The following is a 24,338-nucleotide window of genomic DNA, read 5'->3' on the forward strand; positions in this document are numbered from 1 at the left end:
CCAGTGTGCCCCCCACCCCCAACCTAGCCAAGTGGACCGGGTTCCGTTTCACCTTGGTGGTGGCAGTGGTAGGCTGCCCTGGCCCAGCTAGATCTGAGCAGGTGAAGTCAGCCTGATCTACCCTGGTCAGGCAGGTCAGGAGCCAGACTTGGCAGCTGAGTCCTGCTGGCCCAGGGTCAGGTTTCTGGGTGTGAATCAGCAGCTCTGCACACCGCAAAGCTCTGAGGTTCCAGCCCCACCTCCCCCTGGTGGTCACCTTCACAGGTTGGCTCTCTGTCCTGTATCTGGCTGGTGTCTTCCATTTTTAGGACACATGGAGGTCAAGAGTCTGTGTTCTCTCTGATTGTATACGGAATTTGATTGGTGGCAATTCCCCCCAAAGACACCAGGTGAAGGAGGAGGGCAGACAGAAACGGGATGAAAGGTTCGCCTGGGGAACAGGGGCAGGATCAGTTGACAACTCACGATACAGCCCTGCTCCGCTACAGTGGATACCAGCCATGGGCTGCTGGCACTTGAGATGTGGCCAGGGAGATGAAGGAGGTGGTTTTTCATCCCTGTTTAATCTTGATGAATTATGGTGTCAGCACTGCTACTTAGGCAAGCCAACTCTGAGAGAGGTGGACTTTTGTCTGTGGCCCAGAGAATTGAACGCAAGGCCTTGTGCATCTAAGCATGGCTCAGCCACTGAGTTCTACCTACAACCCTTTATTAAAGACAGATTTTAAGGCTGAGAGATGGCTCAGCAGGTAAGAGCACCGTCAGCTCTTGCAGAGGTCCTGGGTTCAATTCCCAGCAACCACATGGTGGCTCACAACCATCTGTAATGGTAGTGTACTAAATAAATCTTTTTTAAAAAGAAACAATTTTTGGGGCTGGGGATTTAGCTCAGTGGTAGAGCGCTTACCTAGGAAGCGCAAGGCCCTGGGTTCAGTCCCCAGCTCCGAAAAAAAAAAAAGAACCCCCCCCAAAAAATAAATAAATAAATAAATAAATAAATAAATAAATAAAAAGAAACAAATTTTTGTTTAAAGACAAGATCTCATTTAAGGGCCTTAAATTCATGATCCTCCTGCCTCAGCCTCCCAAACAGCTAGAATTATAATCCTGTAGCACCAAACCCAATTGCTGCCTCCTCCCCTTCTTCTTTCTCCTCCCCCTCCTTCTCCCCTTCCTCCTCTTCTACCTTCCCTCCCCCTCCCCCTCCCCCTCTTCCCCTTCTCCTCTTCTCCCTTCTCCCCCTCTTCCTCTTCTTCCCCCTCCCCCTCTTCCCCCTCCCCCTCTTCCCCTTCTCCTCTTCTCCCTTCTCCCCCTCTTCCTCTTCTTCCCCCTCCCCCTCTTCCCCCTCCCCCTCTTCCCCTTCTCCTCTTCCTCCCCCTCCCCTTCCTCCCCCTCCCCCTCTTCCCCTTCTCCTCTTCCTCCTTCTCCCCCTCCTCCTCCTCCTCTTCCTCTTCCTCCTCCTCCCCCTCCTCTTCTCCTCCTCCTCCTCCTTTTTTTCTTCCTCCCCCTCCTCCTCCTTTTCCTCCTCCTCTACCTCTCCTACCTCCTTTTCTTCTTCATCTTTTGTGTGTAACATTATAGCATACATGTGGAGTCCATGACCAACCTCTAATTTCAGCCCTATCCCTCACCTTATTGGAGACATGATGTGTTGTTGTTAACCTCTGTGTATAATGGACCTAGCCCATGATTGTAAGCTCTTGTCTATACCTCCTATCCCTGTGGTTCCAGAATATGAATCCAGGTCCCCGTGCAGCAGGCACTTTTCCTACCGTGCCATCCCCCAAACACAAGCACACCCAGATTTTAAGGGAAGCAGAAAAGCCAGCTCTCAGCCAGCTAATGCTGGAAGATGTGAGAAGGTCATTGTACATGCTATGGACTGAGCTGGGTCCTCTCACACTTGCCCTAAGGGGAGATACGTGGAGTCAGTTCTTGGGGGGGGAAGATGCACCTACAGTAAGAGGAGACCATCAAGCAGGAGCTGTTGAGGAGGGGACCAGTGGGTGTCCTTTCAAGAAGAGACACCATGCTCTCTCACCTACCATAATGCCCTCCATGGAATAGCTGGGTGAGAATGTGTGAAGATGGTGATAGTCTGTAGTCAGGGGAGCATCCTCACCAGGCCCCTGGACCCCTGATCTCGGCCTCTCCAAAGTCCAGCCTACAGCGAGAAGTCACTCCATCTGTGGTTTCACAACCACACGCATCTTGTGACTCACCGAGATGGCAGGTTTCCTAGCCAGACCACAGCAAGGGGAAGTCCAGACTGCCAGGGACAGTTTCTGTTACTCTGTGGGGACATATACATATCCCTCTTCTGACTCTTTAGAGAGGTTCTTAAGGTAAATGGTAGGACCGAGGCTTACAATACCACTGCAGGTCTGCTGGTTATGCAGAAAGCCAGTAGAGGCAGAGGGCTGTGGCATTGTGTCATTATTGTCCCTGTGGGTGGCGATGGAATCGCTCTCCATGCTGAGTACTGAGAACAGAAAAGCCAAGGTCACAGGTGCCAGTGGAGAGCCAACTGTTACCCTGAAGTAGACATGGGTGGTTCTTATCTTATCCCTGTCCCACCCAATGCTCCCTTCTTGCAACAAACATTTTAGAAAGTCCTTTGTAACTGTGAAGATGAACTCGCATGACATTTAACCAGCTTATGTAATCTGTGTGTGAGCATGCATTTGGAGGCCAGGGGTCAGCCACTGGCCTCCTTCCTTGGTAGCTGTCCACTGTGGGTTTTCTGGTTTTGTTTTATTGTGTTCTGCTCTGTTTTGTTTGACACAGGGTCTCCCATTGGCCTGAGGCTTGCTGGTCTAGGTAGACTAGCTGGCCAGCAAGCCCCAGTGATCTTCCTGCCTCTACTCCCCAGGGTGAGGATTACAAGAACGTGTCACCCATCTGGCTGTTTATGTGGACTCTGTGGATTGAATGGAGGTCCTCCGGCTTGTGTGGGAGGGACTTTACCCATGGAGCCAACTCTTCAGGCCCTACTTATGCATAATTTTAAGTCAAACAAAATGCTCTTAGTATAAGCCTGTGGAGAGCACATCTGATACTCTATGAAACATTCTTCTGCAGCAGCCCGGGCTTCTGGGCAGCACAGCTGTCCCGGGCAGCATGACTGGATCAGTTACTTTCGTGTAGCTGTGATCACACCTGACAGAAATAATTAGGGACGGGGATATTGGCCTTGGCCCATGGTTTCAGTTCGTCATGGCGGGGAAGCGTGTAGGAGGAACCTGTGTTCGTGGTGGTGGGTGTGTGTGGTGGCCGCTGTTCACAACACAGAGGGTCACAGAGCAGAAAGCCAGGCGAGAGCTAGGGTCCAGGGATGTCCTGTCCCTCCTCCCTCCAAGTAGACCCTACCTAAGGTTCTGTAGCCTCCCAGAATAGCATTGCTAATTAAAGTGCCTTCCAAGGGCCCTGGACCACCCCTGCATCACTCCCTTCTACAGAAGCAGCTGCAGGCTTGAAGAGAGATGGGTGTGGTGCAGGAAAACCATCCATCATGCATTCAGCAAACACCCCCAAGTGCAGCGGCAGCAGATAGGGTGTGTGCTATGCGGCTCTAAGCCCGTAGCCAAGGCTGTATGGACTTCGCATCCCAGGAAGGAGGCACTGAACTTTTGCTCATCCAGTCACACGGTGCTGCGGGGTGTGTGGTTTAAACTACAGAACCTTGTTAGCTCGTGGTCAGAGGTCTGGAAGGGCTGCATAGCTGACGGTTTCTAAGGCTCTTCCAGGTTTGGGCCAGCCATCCCAGTGCAGGCAGTTACATGGCCTTTCCTCTGCACAGGCCTGGGAAAAGATCTCATTCTTATAAGAACATGTGCTATGGCCTGTGACACTTGTGTCCCTCCCTAGAGTCCCCCTCACCAAATACAGTCACCCTAGAGAGGTGAACTTCAGTATACAAACCGGGGGTACAGGGTTCGGAGCACAACAGTAAGGAAGCCAGCAAGTGTCGGGGGCTTTTCCAGCTGTGAGGCATGGGTGCTCCAGGGAGCACACCCTGAGAGGAAGAGGAGCACAAGGAGTTCTTCAATACAGCACATCACAGGGAGTCCAGAGGCCGAGAGATCAGGGAACAGGGTCCAAGAGGATGGAAGGGTAATAGAGGGAGGCCTAACAGAGCCTGCCAGGCAGCTGGTTTGGGATTTGACCCTGGAATCTCAAAAAGTCATCAGAATGTCAGACAGAGGAGGTGACTTGGTTTGTATTTCAGAGACCAAGTGACCAGTGTGGAATGAAGGGACAGTGGGAGGTCAATTTATTTGCATTTGACATTTTGTGGGGTGTGTGTGGGGTGTGTGTGTGTGTGTGTGTGTGTGTATGTGTGGTGTGGTATGTGTAGTGTGTGTGTAGTGTGTGGTATGTGTGTTATGTGTGGTGTGTGTAGTGGTGTATGGTGTGTATATGTGTTATGTGTGGTGTGTGTGCATGGTGGGTGTAGTGTGTGTGTGATGTGGTACGTGTATTGTTATATGTATATGTGTGGTATATGTGCGGTTGAGTGATATATGTGTGCTGTGTGTATGTGTGTGATATGTGTAGTGTGTGTGGTGTGTGTATGTGGTACGTGTGGTGTGTTGGTGTGTACATGGTGTGTATAGTGTGTATGTGTGTATATGTGTTATGTGTATGTATGTTTGATGTGTGTGGTTGAGTGATGTGTATGTGTGTGTGTGTGGTGTAGTGTTGTATGTGTTATATGTGGTATATGTAGTTAAGTGATGTGTGTGTGTGGTGTGTGTGTGTTGTTTGGTATGTATGTAGTATTTGTGTGTGGTGTATCCTGTTTGGTGTATATGTTGTGTGTGTGTGTGTGTATGTTGTGTGTATATGTGTGTGGTATGTGTAGGGTGTGTGTGGTGTGTGTTTTATGTGTGTGTGGTATGTGCAGTGCCAAAAGAAGCCAGAAGAGGACACTGGATTCCAGAGCTGGAGTTAGAGGTGGTTGTGAGTGGCCTGGTGTGGGTGCTGGGAACCCGAGTCCAGTCCTCTGTGAGAGCAGCATGAACTCTCAACTGCTGAGCCACCTCTCCAGCCTACTTGTTGGCATTTTTATTTCAGATGTTTCAAAGAAATGGGCGCTAAACCTGGACTAAGGTCTGTACCTAGAGTCTGCTGAAAGGTGACAGAAAAGTCAGTTTCCTGCCCACAGTAGTTCAGGGGGTGGGAGGATGGGAGGGACCCATGGAAGCCTAGGTTCTGCTGCAGTGAGTCCTTCCAGAACAAGCAAGGAGCCCAGGACTCAGCAGACAACCCTCTGCTGAGGAATCCAATGAGATCCCTAAGGTACAGCAGCCAGGAATGGGAGACATAGCCTTCGTCAGCCCAGGAACCCTCCTGAGAGGCAGGCAGGCAGGCAGGCAGACAGACAGACAGGCAGACAGACATCAGGCTATAAACTGCCTCTCCACTCAGAAATTGCTCATGGTCAGGACTGAAGCCAGGATGTGGGATACACGATGAACCCTTGGAACAAATTGATTTCATTTACTGCTAAGAGCTCGGGCCGTGAAGGGGAACCAGAGCCAGCTGCCCCTAGACAGAGCTTCTTACCCTACGCTGAGAAACCACACGGACTTCCCCCTTCTCAGAGTGCCATGTCCTATGTGGTGGCCTCAGATGCCCCTGAAGGCAACCTGGTTCTACCCACCTAGATCCACCTGGCTTTTCCTATTGCTTGGAGTGGCTCAGATGCTTATTTTAAATAGTGTGTTAGTGTGAACCTTTCTAGAACTTTCTCTGTGTACTTATGTGGGGGGTGAGTGTGTAAAATTCTGTCCACTTTATCTTCACCATTGGACAGCGTGTGTTGGAGGCCATCTGCGGACTGTTTTTGAGAACCATCTTGGTGTCTGGTCTGACTTCCTGGTACTGAGCAGAGACAGCTAAATGGTGTAGCACCCCAGTCCTGTTGCCCGCCGGCACACAGCTTCAGGCAGACCTCTCCTCTCAGACCGGATGGTCTTCTCTGGGAAATGGTCAGCTGCAGCCTCTGCTGTAGGCTGGGTGCAGGCTATGCGGGCTGGGGCTGAGCCCGGGCCTGGGATGAAGTCTGTGCTTGGTCAGCAGAAACTCCGCCCACCACACCTCAGCCATGGCTTCCCACTGATGGGACATTTTCAACCACGCCAACCATTTTATTTCACACCTCCTCTGAAGCCCACAGTCTCTGTTTTTCTGTTCCAGAAATTTCTACCCTGCTGAAATTTGGGTTGGTGCAACACCCTTCCGCCTGGTCCTGGAACCCCCACATTTATGTCTGTGTGTATTCATGAATATGTGAGTTCGTGTGTATGCACACGGGTCCGTACACATGTGTGTGTGTCCTTCTGTGGTACCCAGAGAGCCACCCAGCCACACCTCTGCTGCTACCATGAACTGTAGCTGCTGGGCCTGACTGTTCAGAAAGACTGCAAAGCCCCCACAGATGCAGCCGGGGTCACTGCTGTCTATCTGAGTCCACACCCGCTGCTCTCCTGGCCTTGTGACACACCCCTGTGACCAAGACAGGCACAGGGATGAAAAAAGCCCAGAGGGGAGCCCCACCTCGGCGCCAGCAGAGGGGCCTGTCCTCCAGACCCAGATGCTAGGAATTTGCTTCGCCGCGGAGAGTACAGCTGCTCAGTCTCGGTGTCAGGTGACCAGCCAGGGTTGCTAGGCCCTTAGAGCTGCAGCGCTGAATGTTGGGAAAGATGGGCAGGGATCTAGGCAGGTCTGAAGGTGACAGCCGGGTCCAGATACTGGTACCTGCCCAGCATAGAACAGGTCAAGAAGACATACAGTCCTGCTGGGAAGTGCTGGAATGGCAGTGTGCAAAATGGGAACACTGGACCATTTGTGTGTGTGTGTGTGTGTCTGTGTGTGTGTGTCTGTGTGTGTGTCTGTGTGTGTCTGTGTGTGTGTGTCTGTGTGTGTGTCTGTGTGTGTCTGTGTGTGTGTCTGTGTGTGTGTCTGTGTGTGTGTCTGTGTGTGTGTGTCTGTGTGTGTGTGTCTGTGTGTGTGTGTCTGTGTGTGTGTGTCTGTGTGTGTGTCTGTGTGTGTGTGTCTGTGTGTGTGTCTGTGTGTGTGTGTCTGTGTGTGTCTGTGTGTGTGTCTGTGTGTGTGTCTGTGTGTGTGTGTCTGTGTGTGTGTCTGTGTGTGTGTCTGTGTGTGTGTGTCTGTGTGTGTGTGTCTGTGTGTGTGTCTGTGTGTGTGTCTGTGTGTGTGTCTGTGTGTATGTGTCTGTGTGTGTCTGTGTGTGTGTGTCTGTGTGTGTCTGTGTGTGTGTCTGTGGTAGTGTGCAAAATGGGAACACTGGACCATTTGTGTGTGTGTGTCTGTGTGTGTGTGTCTGTGTGTGTGTGTGTCTGTGGCAGTGTGCAAAATGGGAACACTGGACCATTTGTGTGTGTGTTTGTGTGTCTGTGTGTGTGTCTGTGGCAGTGTGCAAAATGGGAACACTGGACCATTTGTGTGTGTGTGTCTGTGTGTGTGTCTGTGTGTGTGTCTGTGTGTGTCTGTGTGTGTGTCTGTGTGTGTGTCTGTGTGTGTGTCTGTGTGTGTGTGTTGTGTGTGTGTCTGTGGCAGTGTGCAAAATGGGAACACTGGACCATTTGTGTGTGTGTCTCTGTGTGTGTGTGTCTGTGTGTGTGTCTGTGTGTGTGTGTCTGTGTGTGTGTCTGTGTGTGTGTCTGTGTGTGTCTGTGTGTGTGTCTCTGTGTGTGTGTCTCTGTGTGTGTGTCTGTGTGTGTGTCTGTGGCAGTGTGCAAAATGGGAACACTGGACCATTTGTGTGTGTGTCTGTGTGTGTGTCTGTGTGTGTGTGCCTGTGTGTGTGTCTGTGTGTGTGTGTCTGTGTGTGTCTGTGTGTGTCTGTGTGTGTGTCTGTGGCAGTGTGCAAAATGGGAACACTGGACCATTTGTGTGTGTGTGTGTCTGTGTGTGTGTCTGTGTGTGTGTGCCTGTGTGTGTGTCTGTGTGTGTCTGTGTGTGTCTGTGTGTGTCTGTGTGTGTGTCTGTGTGTGTGTCTGTGTGTCTGTGTGTCTGTGTGTGTGTCTGTGTGTGTGTGTGTCTGTGGCAGTGTGCAAAATGGGAACACTGGACCATTTGTGTGTGTGTGTCTGTGTGTGTGTCTGTGTGTGTGTCTGTGTGTGTGTCTGTGTGTGTGTCTGTGTGTGTCTGTGTGTGTGTCTGTGTGTGTGTCTGTGTGTGTGTGTCTGTGTGTGTGTGTCTCTGTGTGTGTGTCTGTGTGTGTGTGTCTCTGTGTGTGTCTGTGGCAGTGTGCAAAATGGGTACACTGGACCATTTGTGTGTGTGTGTGTCTGTGTGTGTGTCTGTGTGTGTGTGCCTGTGTGTGTCTGTGTGTGTGTGTCTGTGTGTGTCTGTGTGTGTCTGTGTGTGTGTCTGTGTGTGTGTCTGTGTGTCTGTGTGTCTGTGTGTGTGTGTGTCTGTGTGTGTGTGTGTCTGTGGCAGTGTGCAAAATGGGAACACTGGACCATTTGTGTGTGTGTCTGTGTGTGTGTCTGTGTGTGTGTCTGTGTGTGTGTGTCTGTGTGTGTGTGTCTGTGTGTGTGTCTGTGTGTGTGTCTGTGTGTGTCTGTGTGTGTGTCTGTGTGTGTGTCTGTGTGTGTGTCTGTGTGTGTGTCTCTGTGTGTGTGTCTGTGTGTGTGTCTGTGGCAGTGTGCAAAATGGGAACACTGGACCATTTGTGTGTGTGTGTCTGTGTATGTGTCTGTGTGTGTGTGCCTGTGTGTGTGTCTGTGTGTGTGTGTTTGTGTGTGTCTGTGTGTGTCTGTGTGTGTGTCTGTGTGTGTGTCTGTGTGTCTGTGTGTCTGTGTGTGTGTGTCTGTGTGTGTGTGTGTCTGTGGCAGTGTGCAAAATGGGAACACTGGACCATTTGTGTGTGTGTGTCTGTGTGTGTGTCTGTGTGTGTGTCTGTGTGTGTGTGCGCGCGTGCACACACACACGTGTGCATGTGCATGCTTGCACTCGGATCTGCATATTTTGTAATCTTCCCTTGCCTCCACTCCTGCTTCAAGGACAGTAGTCAGTACCACATTGAACTCCTACAAACAGGAAAGAAGTCTGAAGCTATGAAATCCCTGAAGCCTTGCATGGTGCCCAGTGTCACTCAGTGAGCACCAGTCAGAAGCTTGGGGAACTCTGTAGCTTATGATTCTTTGTATGACTTCCCTATGGTGGTGACAGGTCCTAGGAGTGCTTATGATCCTCTGGGACAAGGAGAGGGTGCAGAGGCCTCCTAAAGATAACAGGCGGGGTTGGGGATTTAGCTCAGTGGTAGAGCGCTTGCCTAGGAAGCCCAAGGCCCTGTGTTCGGTCCCCAGCTCCGAAAAAAAAAAAAAAGATAACAGGGGGCCCAGCACTGCTCTTCTAGAAGGATGGCTGCAGTCTCCCATGACAGGTGCCAGCAAACCCTTTCTATAAAGGTCCCACTAGGAAACATCTCAGGCTTTGAAAGTCTCTTGAGGTAGCTCACCTCTGCCTGAACTGCACAGAAACAAGGCCTGGCTGTACGCCAAAACAATTTAATTACACCAATGGGCGCCAAACCTGAGTGTGCCGGCTCCCCATACCTATGCGAGGTCTGGAGAGCAGCTGTGGTTGCCACCAATGCCATCCCCACCATTGATTCATAACAAACAAGCCAGGGGCAAGTATACCTGTCTGGCACCTCACGTGTCAATGTGGCAATGAGGTTAGAGTGGCCAGGTCATTCCAGGCCAGAGTATGCAAGGGCCACAATGAGACCCTCAAGAGTGGCCTTGCCTCCTACTTTGACAGTGTTCAAACCAGGGGACATTCCATTAGGAGATGTCTACGAGGTCTGCAAATGAGTGGAGGCCCCTGCCAGCCCACAGTGGGCATAGAACTAGAGAAACAAATCTCTGTGTGTTGAATATGAGCTGCGGAGACTGAGGGAATGCTAGTTACCACATCTTTAAAATCCCTGCAAATATTTTTTTTTTCAGAAAAAACATTGGCAACCCCTGGGTACGGGGAATCGGCAGGCAAACGTCTCTAGGGAGGACTGAAAACATTTGTTTTCTGTGCACTTCTTAGGGCAAGTGGTGTGGATTCTTCAGTGGGGAGGTGAAGTTTTCTCCTCCGTCAGTGGGTCAACACCATGATGATCTTATAGCTTTATAGTGATTTGCTTTATGGAAATTAACGCAAGAAAATGAGAAGATTGAACGGAATAGATTTGAGAAAATGGTGACACTGTGAGACCCCTAGGGTCGTGTAAAGTTGGAACTCAGAAATCTGGTTCTGTATCTTCCCTTCACTGACACAGAGGTCAGGACTGGGGAAGGGCCCTCCTCACCAGCGGTGACTCAACTCCTCAGGGATCAGGATTTACAATTCAGAACCAAGGTCATCCTTGTACCCATGACACTGTCCCCACCGGAATGGGTGGTGGCCATCAACAGGCCACTGTGTTTGCGGTAGGGAAGGATTGTGTCTGTGGATAAAACGGTGTGAGTTCACGGCCTCTGTTCTCCAGGTAGCCATGCGTCTACAGTGAAGGTGGTGGTGTCTGTGCCCGTCTGCCCCTGGTCTGATAGCTCCAGTGGCTTCCAGTGTCTTTGATTCATAACAGCCCATCTCTGACTCGCTCACCCCCACCCAGCACCTTTCCTGGGGGTCAGCACCCAAGTTTTTCCATTCTTATAACACACCCTAATCCTGTGGCCTCGTTTAACTTCACAGCATCTGTGAAGGACGCTTTCAAATGAGATCACATTCAGGGCTACCAGGTTTAGGACTGAATCTGTCTTCGCGGGGAGGACACAAGTCAACCCTAACATCCTCCTCTGGTGTTTTTTGCTGAGCAGTGACAGGTTGAGTCCCCCTGAGACGCCTAGTCTTTGCAGAAATTGAAACCACCCAGGCAAGGGGGGGCCGAGGAGGCCGCTGGGGCCAGGCAGCAGCTGGCCAGCATTCGTCTCGGTCCCAGGCGGTGGTAGCCCTGCTGTCCGGACCTGGCAAGTTCAGGCTGAGAGGCCATCGCTGCCAGAGAAGGTCAGGGTACCCTCCTTACAGGATAAAAGACTGGGTCCCAGCCAACCCCTCCTGAGGCCACACAATATCTCTTTCAAAGATCTCAAAACACCCAAGCAGACCATAACGAATTGACTTTATTGTTTTAAAACCAGCCCCTTCTAGCTGTCACCACTGTTCCCCCAGGGGAAAAAAGTCATAATAAATGTCCCCACACTGTGCACCTCTGTCCTCTTCTCTAATGTCAGCCCTGAGGGCACTGCAATCTCTGCAGTGCCCTAATGCTCGGCATTTATTTAACATTTAGCTGTGACCATTTTGATCACCTCACCACCCATCGGTGGCCAGTACTGAGTGAATGCAGCCATTTCTGATTGGAGACTTCCTGGGGACCAGGCTGAGCCTCTGGCCTCGGCTCATCCCTTTGGCCTGGGTCTCCTCTTCAGTGTTTATAAGATGCTCCCATTTGACAGACAAGAAAACTGAAACTCTGGGGAAGGCTGAGGAGATTCCAGTCAGGACAGACCAAGGAGCACAAGGTTAGGGGCAGACTGAGTTCTGGGCTTGTTTCCTTCCTTCCTTCCTTCCTTCCTTCCTTCCTTCCTTCCTTCCTTCCTTCATCTGTCTGTCTGTCTGTCTGTCTATCTGTCTGTCTGTCTGTCTTACCTCAGATGAGAATTGGCATTACACAGTCTTAGCATCTTCTGCAGATGCTTTTACCACCTTCCAGTTCTGAAGTAGGTCTAGCCTGGGATCCATGTGGCAGGGAGCTGTGCCACAATAGAAGTTGGTAATTGTCCCCAAAGCTCTTCCCATAGAGTCCAAGAAGGCCCCTGAGGTACAATGAACGGAGTTCTTTCAGGGGGGTATCTATATCTTAATGTGCAGGCTGACTGTGTGCAGAGCAGGCTGGCTGTGGGCAGAACAGGACAGCCATGGGCAGATCAGTGTGGGCAGGCCCCTGGAGTTGCTAATGGACTCTGAGCCTAGGTTTGGGTCCTGTCTCTGTGCCTACCAGGTCAGCAGAACAAGTCTGGCTTGGACTTCTGTGTTCTCCTATCGGCCATGTCTCCAGCCCTTCTGTCTTCTGCCACTTTTAAGGCCCTTAGAACCCCATAAAGCTCACCTAGACGATCCAGGAGCACCACCCTAATTGAAGGTCAGCTGACAACTGACTTTCAACGTCATCTTCAACGAGGACTGGTCGTGCGTGCATGTGTGCGTTGGCGGGAAGGGTGTTACTCTCTAATGACCATAGCTGTCACCCAGCGAGTACTGAGCCACGGCAGCCACTGCATCCCTGACACAACAGGTCGTCAGCACCGCCCTGCCCTCTGGTACACACATCTGACAGGCAGAGGTCCACAGTGATCTTCTTTTGGCTTTAGTATATGTACATGCTCCTGTGGGGTGAGCACGTGTGGGTGTGCATGTGTGGAGGGCCGGATCAATGGTTGACTTTCTCCCGTCACTGTCCACTTGACTTTTTGGAATCGGGGTCTCTCCCTGAACCGGAGCTAATTGGTTTGGCTAGGCTGGCCGGCTAAGGGGCTCCACAGAACCTCTAGGCCTCAGATGTGATCCAATTACAGGCATGGAACACCATGCCTAGCTTTTACGTGTTCTCGGGATCCAAACTCAGGTCCTCAGACACGAGCGTCTCATTCACTGAGTCACCTCCCTGTCATTGTCATTGTTTTTGTTGTTGTTGTTGCCGTTGTTGTTTAATAAAAACTCCTAGTGTTTCAGATAACTGTAGTGTCGCAGGGAAAGGCAAAGTTAGGGGCTACTGGGACCAGAGAAGGCCTGCCTGGGACGGCGACCTGAGCAAAGGGCAAAGGGCAAAGGGCAGCAGGTGGGTCCTGTGGGAAGATGCGGGGAAGGGCATTCCAGATAGGGAACAGCCCCTGCAAGGGTGATGTGCACTTGGGGGCTGGGGAATGGCAGAGTCATGGTGGACTGTGGGAGTGAGAGAGAAGCAGAGAGGCTGGGGGATGGACCAGGAGGACTTCATCTGTGCCTCCAGGAAGACAGATAAGGCTGAAGAGAGTCAAGACAGGCTCTCTGGTACCCTCTCAGGCCACTGCAGCAAGTGCTGCAACCTAAGAGTGTTGCTGTAAAATTATAAAAATTAAATGCTGTGTTTTATCCCCCACTAGGTCCGGCACCGCAGTGCCCCAAGATATCTGGTAGACATCTTCATCTCGGTCAGCAAAGCCTCTCACCCACTCTGTTCCATCCCATATCACACTGCTGAAGGCCTCTCTCTGAGCCGTCAGCAATCTCTCTACCCATCCAGTCCCCAAGGCAGGCTGCCTCCATGGCAGAAATATACATCTTAATTCCGGGGCTGCTCAGTGTCCCAGCCGCCGCACACTCTCTTAAACTTAATTCTCCACAGGAAAGAACACACAACACAATAACCTCTGATCCAATTGACAAGATATAATTGCCCACCTAGACATACAAAGCCCTGTACACGTCCATCCCTTAAGAGCATTCATAACAACCTGTAAAGGTGCAGCGTGGAATCCTAACGTCATGTTCTCTCGGTGGCTTCCCCTCCAGTCTCCTGTCCTTTCCTTTCCAGTCTCCTCTTCCCTCAAACCTTTCTCCTGCCCATCCTTCCTTCTCGTCCAATGACAGGCCTCGTTCTATCTTGTACCTGCCTCATCTGTATGACATTATCCTACATAAGAGTCTCGAGACAACCCAGGGTCATCTCTGTGTGGCTCTGGAAGCCAGAGTATGGAGGGAGTTATAGGAGGGTCCCAACAGGAAAGCCACCATGCCGCTCCCTGCCCCTCCCCCCAGCCCACCCTGTGACTGAGGGATCCCCTTAGGATGCCTTTCTCTGCCTCTCCCAGGGAGAATTCCTGGGTTTAAGGGCCCATACCTACCCAGCAGTTTCTGGGTCACAGCTGCTAAGACCCTTTCCATGAAAGGGCACATTCTTTGGGGCTTGGGTTTAGGAGGACACAGTTCAGGGCTTCACAGGTCCCAGCAAGGACCTCAGTGTGATGAATCCTCTGGGAGATAAAACTGGACTCAGGAGAGCAGTTGGAGGTTGGAGAGTGGGGGCTGCAGCAGGCCAGGAATGAGAACCACTCAAGCCCCAGAGGAGCACAGGAGAGTTCAAAAGCAACCCTGCCCAGACTAGAGGACATGTGTGTCCTGTAGCCTAAGGCAGGAGGGTCATCAGCGGTAAAAAGAGTCTCTGTGCTCCCAGCTGCACGGGTCACAACTTGTAGCTGGATAAAGAGGCTTTTCTGTATGTAGTAGTGTCCTTGGAACAGAGCCAGGAAGGACAAAGCGACCTGAAGAGGGGTGTGTGTGTGTTTGTGTGTGTGTGTGTGTGTGTGTGTGTGTGTGTGTGTGTGTGTGTGTGCTTGAGTACTCTTCTCCACCCCTGCAGGGAAGCCTCAGGCAGCACTGTCTTCTACCAGCCTCTTAAAAATGAGTATGGAGATTTCTAGAAAGAAGACATCAGAAAGCAGTAATGGAGGGCTGAGATGAATCCCACTCGCAGAATGTGCATGAGGTCCTGGCTCCAAGGAGGAAGAGAAAGGGAAAGGGGCCCACATTTATTATTATTATTATTATTATTATTATTATTATTATTATTATTATTATTATACCTTTATTCCCTCTCATACATTACATCCTGACTACAGTTTCCCCTCCCTCCTCTTCCCCCAGTTCCTCCCCTCACCAAGTTTATTGGTTTTTTTTTTAACTATTTTACCATTCGTTTGATATGTGTGGATGTTTGGTCTACATGTATGGTCCATGCACCACAAGTGTGCCCAGTCCCTAGGAGGTCAGAAGAGGGCACCTGATGCCCTGGAGCTGGAGTTAAGGATGGTTGCAACCCACCGTGTAGGATCTGGAAAGCAAACCCAGGTCCTCTGGAAGAGCAGGCAGGGCTCTTACCCACTGAGCCGTCTCTCCAACCCTGCATGCAGTCCAAGTTTTAAAAACCCATCCCAGAAAGAGCGGTCCCTTTCTGCTCTAAACTAGACACAAGCTAGCTGCTGCCTGTCTGTCTCCGAGCTGCCACCTGTCCATCCCGTGTCTCTGTGTCTTATAAGGTAACAACGTCCAGATGGCGGAGAGAATTTTTGTTTAGAATGATACTTCCTAGCAAGAAAAATGATAGGAAATTCTAGCATCTCGGGTCCACAAATAAGGTTTAATTAGTACCAGGCCACCTGCTGTCATGTCTGTGCCCAGCAAAGATGTGGGGACCAATGTCTGCACTCAGTCACAGGCCTGATGGTGCCCTCCATCTGCCTGTCTAGAAAACCTCTCCCAAAAGTCCAGAGCAGCTGCAGCATGCTGTCCCTGAGGATTTGCCACTGGCCTGCAAGCCCCCTTGCGACCATGGACACCCCCCCCAGGTTGCTGCAGAATGTGTCAGGACCTTCTGTGAGCTTCACTCCCACTGATAGAGCATTCGGAGCGGTAACTGAATTGAGCCGTTGTATCGAAGCCACAATGATTGTAATGAGTGCTGTTGGCTGAGACACTGCTTGGTCCCATTCTTGTAACCATTGGAGGTGGGGTGAGAGAGTCAGAGACCCTAGTTCCTTTCACCTGCTGGTCCACCTCATCCTTGCAGCCTCCTGGGTGAGGCCCACAGTCTCAGTCTGCCAAGGCGACCGCAGCCCCAGGATGTCACAGCTGGTAACTTCTTTCTTGTTCCAAGCACAGTTGGCAGGTCAGTGTCGATCCTTGGTTTATAGGTGGCCATCTTTCCTGTGTGTCCCAGAGGACAGGATGAATGATGTCTCTTTGACAAGGACACAAACCTCGTTCATAAAGCCCCCACTTTCCTGATGTAGCCCCCCTCTTCAGAGCCCCTTCTCCCAGGCCATCCCAGTAAGACACTGGCCTGTAGCACCCACAGCACCACATCTCAGTCCAGATAAAATCAGGATCCAGGAGGACTGAGGAAAGAGGTCAGGGCACATGCATTTTGTTTATTTGGTTTTTTTTTTTTTAAGATTTATTTATTATATGTAAGTACACTGTAGCTGTCTTCAGACACACCAGAAGAGGGCATCAGATCTCATTACAGATGGTCGTGAGCCACCATGTGGTTGCTGGGAATTGAACTCAGGACCTCTGGAAGAGCAGTCAGTGCTCTTAACCACTGAGCCATCCAGCCCTTGTTTGTTTTTTGTTTGGTTGGTTTGTTTTTAGTTTTTTGAGTCAAGGTTCCTGTCTAAGCTAGCCTCACAGTCACTGTGAGGATGACCTTGAACTTCTGATTCTCCAACCTTCACACCCAGACCTCCCATCACTCCCAGTGTGTGTGGTAGTGGGGACTGAACCTGGGGCATGAGACCCTACCAACTGAGCCCCGTTCCCAGACCACACTGGCCAGTTTGAAGGGTCTCAGTGACCAGCCCTTCCTTTCAGGGAGCCTGGTCCCTCTCATGGAAGCTCTGTCAGCCCATCTGGGGCATGGAGATCACACTGGTGAGGTATAACAGTATAACCCTGCCATGTCTCACGACCGCTAATAGGAGCCTCAAGCAACCCCTCCACCCTTGGCCTAATGTTCACTCTGTGTAGACACTAAACACAGAATATGTGTAGGAGACATGGGTGGACATTGTCTGGCAAGGACCTCAAAGCTATGATGTAAGCATGGGTGCAGCTCCAAGGTCGCAAGGTTAAAACACCGCACCCACCTCCTGACAGCAAGCAGGGGAGCAACATCCCATTGAGAGACTTTGGGATTATTTCACCTTTGAGGACAGGAGGCCATGACAGGAGAAGCAGAAATAAATCCCGCTGAGATAAAAGCCAGGGCTCGCAGCTGCTGCAAGCATCACCCTCTAGTAGCAATGTGAGATTTTAGGGCAAGTAGTGAGTTATAGCTTGGAGAACCCCAGAACTTGAGGCTTTGATCTGAAAGCAGAGACAGCGTGAGAGGCTGTGGCCGTAGCCTAAGTGATCTCCGTCTCTTCCTGGGGGACACTAAGGAAGGCCCTCAGAATGTGTGGGTCAGCGGGGCGTCTTTGCTTCTGCCTAGAAACCCAGAGCAGGCAGCTTTGTGGGGGCTGGGCCGAGCTGTGCAGAGGACCCAGCTGCATACAGTGTTTTATGAGACTAGCTCTGGCACCGACAGACACGGCCTGTGTGACCTCAGAGGCTTCCCCAGGTCGCCTGTGAGGTCATTTCACCGAGTCTGCATTCTCTGAAGAGAACCAATTTGGAGAAGTGTCTCTTCACTCCCAGGAAGTGTTTGCCTAGAGACTTTAGCATGGCTTATGTGACAGTCACCCCGTCACAAACTAGACATAGGCCTCTGTTTCTCCCGAGAATACCCTGGCTTCTGTCAGACTGTTTCCTATTTGCTGGGCACAGGCAGCCAGGGGTTATTAAAGTATATTCTGTAGGCCTGAACTCTCATGTTGTCCTTGGGCTCAGGGCTAGAGTCTCGAGAAACACCCAAAACTAACACAAGAAGTCCCCTGCTGTGGCAGAATCACATGATGTTTACTGTGGGTTTTCCTGTGCAGCCCAAGCTGGCCTGGACCTATGGGTATACACTGACCAGAAATTAACTCAAAATCATACACGTAGTGACCATGTAGTGACCTGAGATGTTCCTGGCAGCATTTGTATCATGGCATGGCTTCACTGGCACTTTGGATCGGACCATACACTGTGCATGCCGTCTGTGGTGGTTTGAATAGGTGTAGCCCCCATAGACTCAAGTGTTTGAATGGTTGACCCATAAGGAATGGCACTATTAGGGGGTGTGGCCTTGTTGAGTGGGTGTGTCTTTTGTGGGTGTGGCCTTGTTGAAGGTGAGGCCTTGTTGAGTGGGTGTGTCTTTTGTGGGTGTGGCCTTGTTGGAATGGGTATGGCCTTGTTGGAGGAAGTGCATCACTGTGTGGGCGGGCTTTGAGGTCTCCTCCGCTTAGGCCCCGCCCAGTGAGGATGATAGTCTCCTGGTTGTCTGCAGCTGGTAGGTAGCTGTGATGCTGGAGAAGCAGCTGAGAGATCTACATCTAGTTCTGCAGGCGGCTGAGAAAGAAAGAGACACTGGGACTGGTTTGGGCTTCTGAAAACTCAAAGCCCACCCTCCGTGACACACTTCCTTTAACAAGGCCACACCTCCTAATCCCTCTCAGGGAGTACCACTCTCTAATGACCAAGCATTCAAATATATTAGCCTGTGGGAGCCATTCTTATTCAGCCACCGCACTCAGCCCCTGCACAAGGACCGGCTGGAATCCTGAGTCTACCTGCTCACATGTTGGTCTCAGAGCCCAGAACTCAACATGAATCATCAAGTTCTGTACCCTTTAACGCTATTACTATGTAGCCGAGGCTAGCCTCTGACTCATCATGATCCTCCTCCTTCTCAGCCTGCCAAGTGCATAAAGAATGAAAATCCTAGCTATAGTTTGTTGATCGCCTACTCTGGGTAGCTCTGCCGTTGATAGCCCTGGTTTCCTAGAATCCTTGTCAGATACCAAACGACTCACATTTAGCTCCATTTTGCAGAAGAGAAACTGGGGCTTAGCTAGGTCACCCGATTGTTGACAGGTGTCAGGGAAAAATCATCGATTACATGTGGGTTCCCTCCTGACTCTTGTCAGGACTCTTGTCAGTTGACTCTTGTCAACTCATGTGGGTTCCATCCCACCCTCTTCTGTGTGGGGGATCTGAAGGCTCCATGTTTGGCTTTCTCTGATGTGTGGTTGGGGTTGGGGAGAATGAAGGAAGCCCATGATGAAGGCCTGAGGTGGGGATGGGACCAGAGCGGGTTCATGTGGGCCAGGGCGTGGGTGGGGCCAGGGCAGAGCAGGGCAGGGCCAGAACGCAGTGGTTTGGGCCAAGCCAAGGGGTGGAGCCAGGGTGGGATGGGGCGGGGCCAGAGCTTGGCGGTGTGGACCAGGCCAGGGGTGGAGCCAGGATGGGGTGGGGCAGATCCAGGGCTGGGTGGGACCAGGCAGCCAGCTCTTACTCTTCAAAATTTTGCCTTCTAGGAACAGACAAAACATACATTTAAAAGGATTTTTTTTTTTAATCTGAAGAACTAGATGTAAACCCTGGGGTTTGTGCCGTTCAGTCACCTCAATCCTTAAGCTTAACTCCGGCACCTACACAGTCAGAACTAGCAGTGTTTTCCTAGACAGTTTAGGATTTAAAACAGGGTTCTTTACTTTGTTTCTTCACACTCTGCAGTATCCCAAGCCTCGAGTGAAGTTGAACAAGGCAGTTTAAAACGTGGGAAGGGTAAGCACACTTCCAAAGGTGCTCTCTAGACCTGAGGTTTAGACCACTGGGTACATATATTTGCAATACACTGGCTACTGAGAACAGAACTTTGGGCTCAGGAGAGAGATGATTGAAGCCGTTACGACACAGAAGAATCGGCAATTACACACTGTAAATATAAGGACACTTCCTTCTGCCTGCTGTTTGCAAAAGCTCTCTGGCAAGATCTTTTACAAAGAACCACTTTTTAAGTGTAATTTACGTACCTAATGCATGCGTCCTGAGATGTATGCATGAACCTCCAAATGCCTTCCTGTGTGTTTAGAAAATACACAGCATCTTTAGCAATCTTTAAAATATAAACTTGAGAACATACACACGGGAAAAAGTGGGAAACAGACTAAGAAAGTCTACGGCTTGCTGGGCTGTGGGTGGTGTCTAGGACCCCGGGGTGGGCGGGGCTTCTGGGCGCCTCCCATCAAATTGATTTTTTTTTAACAGAAGTCCTACATTCCCTTCCCCCAAGTTCTGTTCCTATCACCCCCAGATACATTCCAGGTAGTCGTGACTCCTGCCAGAAGGGTTTCAGTCTTTGCGTTTTTAAATATTCCTTTTGAATTTATAATTGCACTTATTTGCGTGCGTGTCAGAGGACAATTTGTAAGAGTTGGTTTTCTCTTTCCGCCATGTGGGTCTGAGGATCGAACTCGGGCTCTTGGACTTGGCAGCAGACACCCTTTGCATACTGAGCCATCTTGCTGTCTGGCCATCAGCCTTTAAGTTTTAACTGCTCCTCTGTCAGACTTTATTACAAAGATCCTGAATATCTTGTGGACCTGACCTGTGGAGCCCTCTGCTTTGGGAAAAGAAGTTAAGTAGCATGGTGAGGGGTTCCACCCAGAGTTATTTCACAAGGCTGTTTTCAGAAAGCCTGACGCAGATGTCCCATCTATGGGTGGCAACTAGATCACTTGAATGGGGAATTTGGTTTGGTTTGGGGGGCGAGCTAGCTTTCTGCTTCTGTTTTGTCTTGTGTGCAGAAATACCCACGCCTACCCACTCTCTACCCATGCCCGGTACGGACTCTGATCCAAGGAAGGGAGGAGGAGATGTCTCTCTAGCAGTTCCTCAGACACCGCCCCAGGACCTGGGGGACTTAGAGAGATCCTGAACGGTGACTGGGGAAAGCGTGCAGTCAGGGAAGGCTTAATCTGAACTGAGGTCCAAAGGAGGAAGAGGAAATAGAAGGACAAGGAGAGTAAGAGACAGACACGGGACCCCACTGGGACTTTCTCCTGACTTCCGTTACACAGGGCTCCTCAATCCTAAACGTCACACACCTTACCCATCCCAGTATGACCCACTAGGATCCACTCTGACCCACTGAGATCCCACTCTGTCCTCAAGGCTGGTCTGCACACATGCACAAGAAGGCCTGGTTGGAAAGTCTAAGGCTAGCCCATTTTACTCAAGGTCATCTCTCTGGTCCTGGTTGAAGGGACTCTGACCAGCTTGATTGAGTGTGGCAAACATGTGTCTCTTATTCTCTGCCCTCTGTGCCTCTGGAGTAAGTAAATCTCCTTTGTGCCGAGAATGTGGTCTTGGGGGTTCCTGAGTCAATATTTTTCTTTCACTGGTTGCCATGGTGACCCTACCTGCCCCAGGACAACTCCTTCTCTTCTGTGTGCACCCAAGGAAGGCTGACTTAGGGCAGACTTGAGCAAGGGTGGTCACAGTCGGTCTCCCGCTCTTTCTCAGAACAGCGCATTGTTTATTTTCCTTTGGTGACTCGGGGTCATCTGAAGAATGGACAGCTGAACAAAGCTTAGTGAGAAGACGTCACAGCCCAGCAGGGAACCCCTCCTGGGCCAGAAAGATGGGGTAGGAAGTCTTGGACAACAGCGCGTGCGGCCTCGAGTGGTTTCACAGACTCGTTTAGATGGCTGTTAGACACAGACATTGCTGGCTGGGACAATGTGGTGAGGGGTAGAAGGGGGGAAGGCTGGCAGCAGCAGGTTCTGCCAGAGCTCTCCCTTGTCCCCACCCTCTCTCAGAGACAGAATGCTCTCTCTCCTCTGGGCTCTGACTAGGATATTCTGCCACCCCCACCCCCACCCCAGCCTCTTCTGTGGCTAGATGTGTCAGCATGACAGGTTCTAGACAAGAGAGAGACGGACCTGGCAAATTCAACTTCCTGGTTGTGCTTTTACAGGGCAGACAGGGCCCAGGGATCTTTCTGCCTCAGCTACTCCAGTGCTGGGATTCCAGGCAGTGGCACCACGCATGGCTTTTTGTAGAGGTGTTAGGGATCTGAACTCAGATCCTCATGCTTGCAGGGCCTGAGCACTTTATTCCCCTGTCCTGAGACGCTGAGGAAATCCACTCTGGGCTCCTTTCGGCCTCTGTCCCTTCTTTTCGTTTAATTCCTCTCAGTTCTCATCACTCACAGGCAGAAACTGTGAGATGTCTGAAATGGGTTTTCTCTGTGTTTTTTTCTTTTTTCTTTTTTTTCTATTACTGTAAGGAAACACTGGAGGCAGGTTAACCCTATAAAGAAAAAAGGTTTGATTAAAATCGTAGGCCCAACATTCAAGATAAGGCTGCCCCAGGTGAACAAGGAAGGCCCTTTTGACAGGCACCATGTTGCCTGAGGTGTGTGTGTGTGTGTGTGTGTGTGTGTGTGTGTGTGTGTGTGTGTGCATGTAAATGAAAGATTATATCAGCAGGCAGAGGATAGGGTGGCCATGCTGGCTCTTCTGTGACTCTCTTACAGCTAGCTAATCGAGGAGTCCCATGAATGAGACCCTCTGAGCTCCTAGGACCTCCCAACATGGGAATTCTTTCAGGACAAACTACATACAGGCCACGGGAGCACACTCTCCTCTCAGTACGGGGCACCTGCAAGTATTCAGGGAGCCGGTGTCAGTTCTGTGAACTCTTGGGTGTCACCTGTCTCCCGGGTTCACGGGCCATCAAATGGTTCTGACTTCCTCCCTGGTGGCTGCATCATTTATTCCCTGGCAGTACCCTGGTTGCCTAAGTGCTGGTCCTTGCTGACCACGAGGGCACTGTGTGAGGCTCCTGACAAGGCTCTGGGGCGATGGGCTTTCAAGATGTATACAGTGTTCCGATTTTACAAGATTCTGCAGATTTTCTAGAATGTTCTAAAAAGAAGTCTTAGTAATGGATGTTATGACGGCAGCACAGAACATAAATGCACTTGGCACTCCTTACATTTTAAACTGAATAAAATGGTGTTACATTCCATAATTTTTAACCACAGTTTAAAAAAATAAATAATTTTAGGCTGTGCATAGTGGAGCATGCCTTTATTCCCAGCACTCAGGAGGCAGAGGCAGGTGGATCTCAGATCTCAGAGTTCGAGGCCAGCCTGGTCTATAGAGCAAGCTCTAGGACAGCCAGGGCTACACAGAGAAACCTTGTCTCAAAAGAAAAGTAAATAAATAAATAATTTATTAAAAACACAGTTACCATGATCAGAAGGATACAAGCACTAACCAACAAGCCTGACAACCCCTGGAATCCACGTGGTAGAAAAAAGACCAACTCCTGCAAATTTCCAAGTTCCCTGACCTAGACTTGCAGGCAGGCACCCACGCACCTGCACTAGAATAAAACAATGTTTCAAGTTCCAGGTCGCATTTACTCCTCTCCTTAATCCCTCAAAAGAAATTCTTTTCTTTGTTTACTAAAGAAGCTAAGGAAATGTAGCCACTGGTCACTGGTTCTGCCCCCACCTCCTGACCCCAGGCCTGAGAGCCGCATCTGCTACTCCTTCTCCCTAACCTGTCCTGGGAGAGACCTAACCTGTCCTGTCCTCCTGCAGGCACCGCAGGGCTCTATCAAGGCGCCAACGGATTGACCAACACGGCCGGATTTGGGAGCGTGCACCAGGTAGAAATGGCACCTGCCAATTCTCTTCTCGCTTCTTTCTTTAACTGTTCCCCTTAACTCAAGGTGCACGACAGAGCCACCTCACACCCACGATTCCCACCAGAAAGCTGGCCTCATTCCAGGAGCCAGATCGGACAAAATAACACTAGAAATAAAATTGCAAGATCCCCAAGATGTCAGGTCTGATCTTACCTGAGCTGGAAGCATTTAGGAGCTCTTGAGTGTGGACTGTGGGTGCAGTCTATGTGCTTTCCCTGGACCACAAGCCTCTCCCAGGACAACGCATCCTGCTCCTTCTGCATCTGATGGTTGTTTCATGGGATGCTGGCCACTGTGGAAGTCACTTGGCTTTCCTTAGAGTCAGTTAAGAATCAGTCTGGAGACAGCCAGATGTGGTTGTGTACACCTGTAGTCCAGCAATCGGGAGAGTGAGGCAGGAGGTCCAGGAGGTCAGGGTCATCCTTAGCTATTTAGTATGCTCAAGGCCAGCCTGAGCTATATGAGACCTTGTCTAAAACAACCAAAAGGAATTTAACTAGGGGCTGGGGAGGATAGTTCAGTGGTTAGGAAGACTGGAGGTTGAGTTTCAGTACACACCTCAGGGGGCTCATATCCCCCTGCAACTCCAGCTCCAGGGGATCTGGCACCTTCTTCTGGTCTCCACTGGCGCATACTCCCACACAGGCATATATGGCATACTCCCACACAGGCACAGACACATAAATAATGAGCCTAAAGAGCTGGAGAGGTGGCTCAGTGGTTATGAGCACCGATTGCTCTTCCAAAGGACCTGAGTTCAATTCCCAGCACCCACTGGGCAGCTCACAACTGTCTGTAATTCCAGTTCCAGGGGTCTGACACCCTCACACAGACATGCATGCAGCCAAAACACCAATGCATGTAAAATAAAAATAAATAAATCATTTAGGAACAAAAAGAATTAGCCTACCAAAGGTAGAGGGTGTGGGCCGGTGGTAGCATGTCTGCCAGCATGCTCAAAGCTCCGGGTCCTAGCTCCTCTCGAAACAAAAGGCTCGAGTGTTGCTAATACACAAAAGTACCAAGAACAAACACTCTCCCCTCCAGCTCCATGAACGACACACACAAACCCAGAGCTTGTATCTGAAATGGGACTTTCCAGATGCAGTTCTTTTTTTTTTTTTTTT

The 24,338-nt window shown here is 50.6% G+C and overlaps 1 protein-coding gene across 5 annotated transcripts in view; it reads left to right on the forward strand.

Annotated features, from left to right (window-relative positions):
- Positions 1–24,338, forward strand: part of Eya2 (EYA transcriptional coactivator and phosphatase 2) — a 183,264-nt gene that overhangs the window by 96,271 nt on the left and 62,655 nt on the right. For all 5 annotated transcript variants that reach the window (XM_063283024.1, NM_130427.2, XM_039104164.2 and 2 more), the window contains one exon: positions 23,105–23,172. In XM_063283024.1, coding sequence (XP_063139094.1) covers positions 23,105–23,172 — 68 coding nt within the window. The remainder of the gene's footprint in view (positions 1–23,104; positions 23,173–24,338) is intronic.

The sequence above is a fragment of the Rattus norvegicus genome, chromosome 3 (genome assembly GCF_036323735.1).
Source record: "Rattus norvegicus strain BN/NHsdMcwi chromosome 3, GRCr8, whole genome shotgun sequence".
Taxonomy (NCBI): domain Eukaryota; kingdom Metazoa; phylum Chordata; class Mammalia; order Rodentia; family Muridae; genus Rattus; species Rattus norvegicus.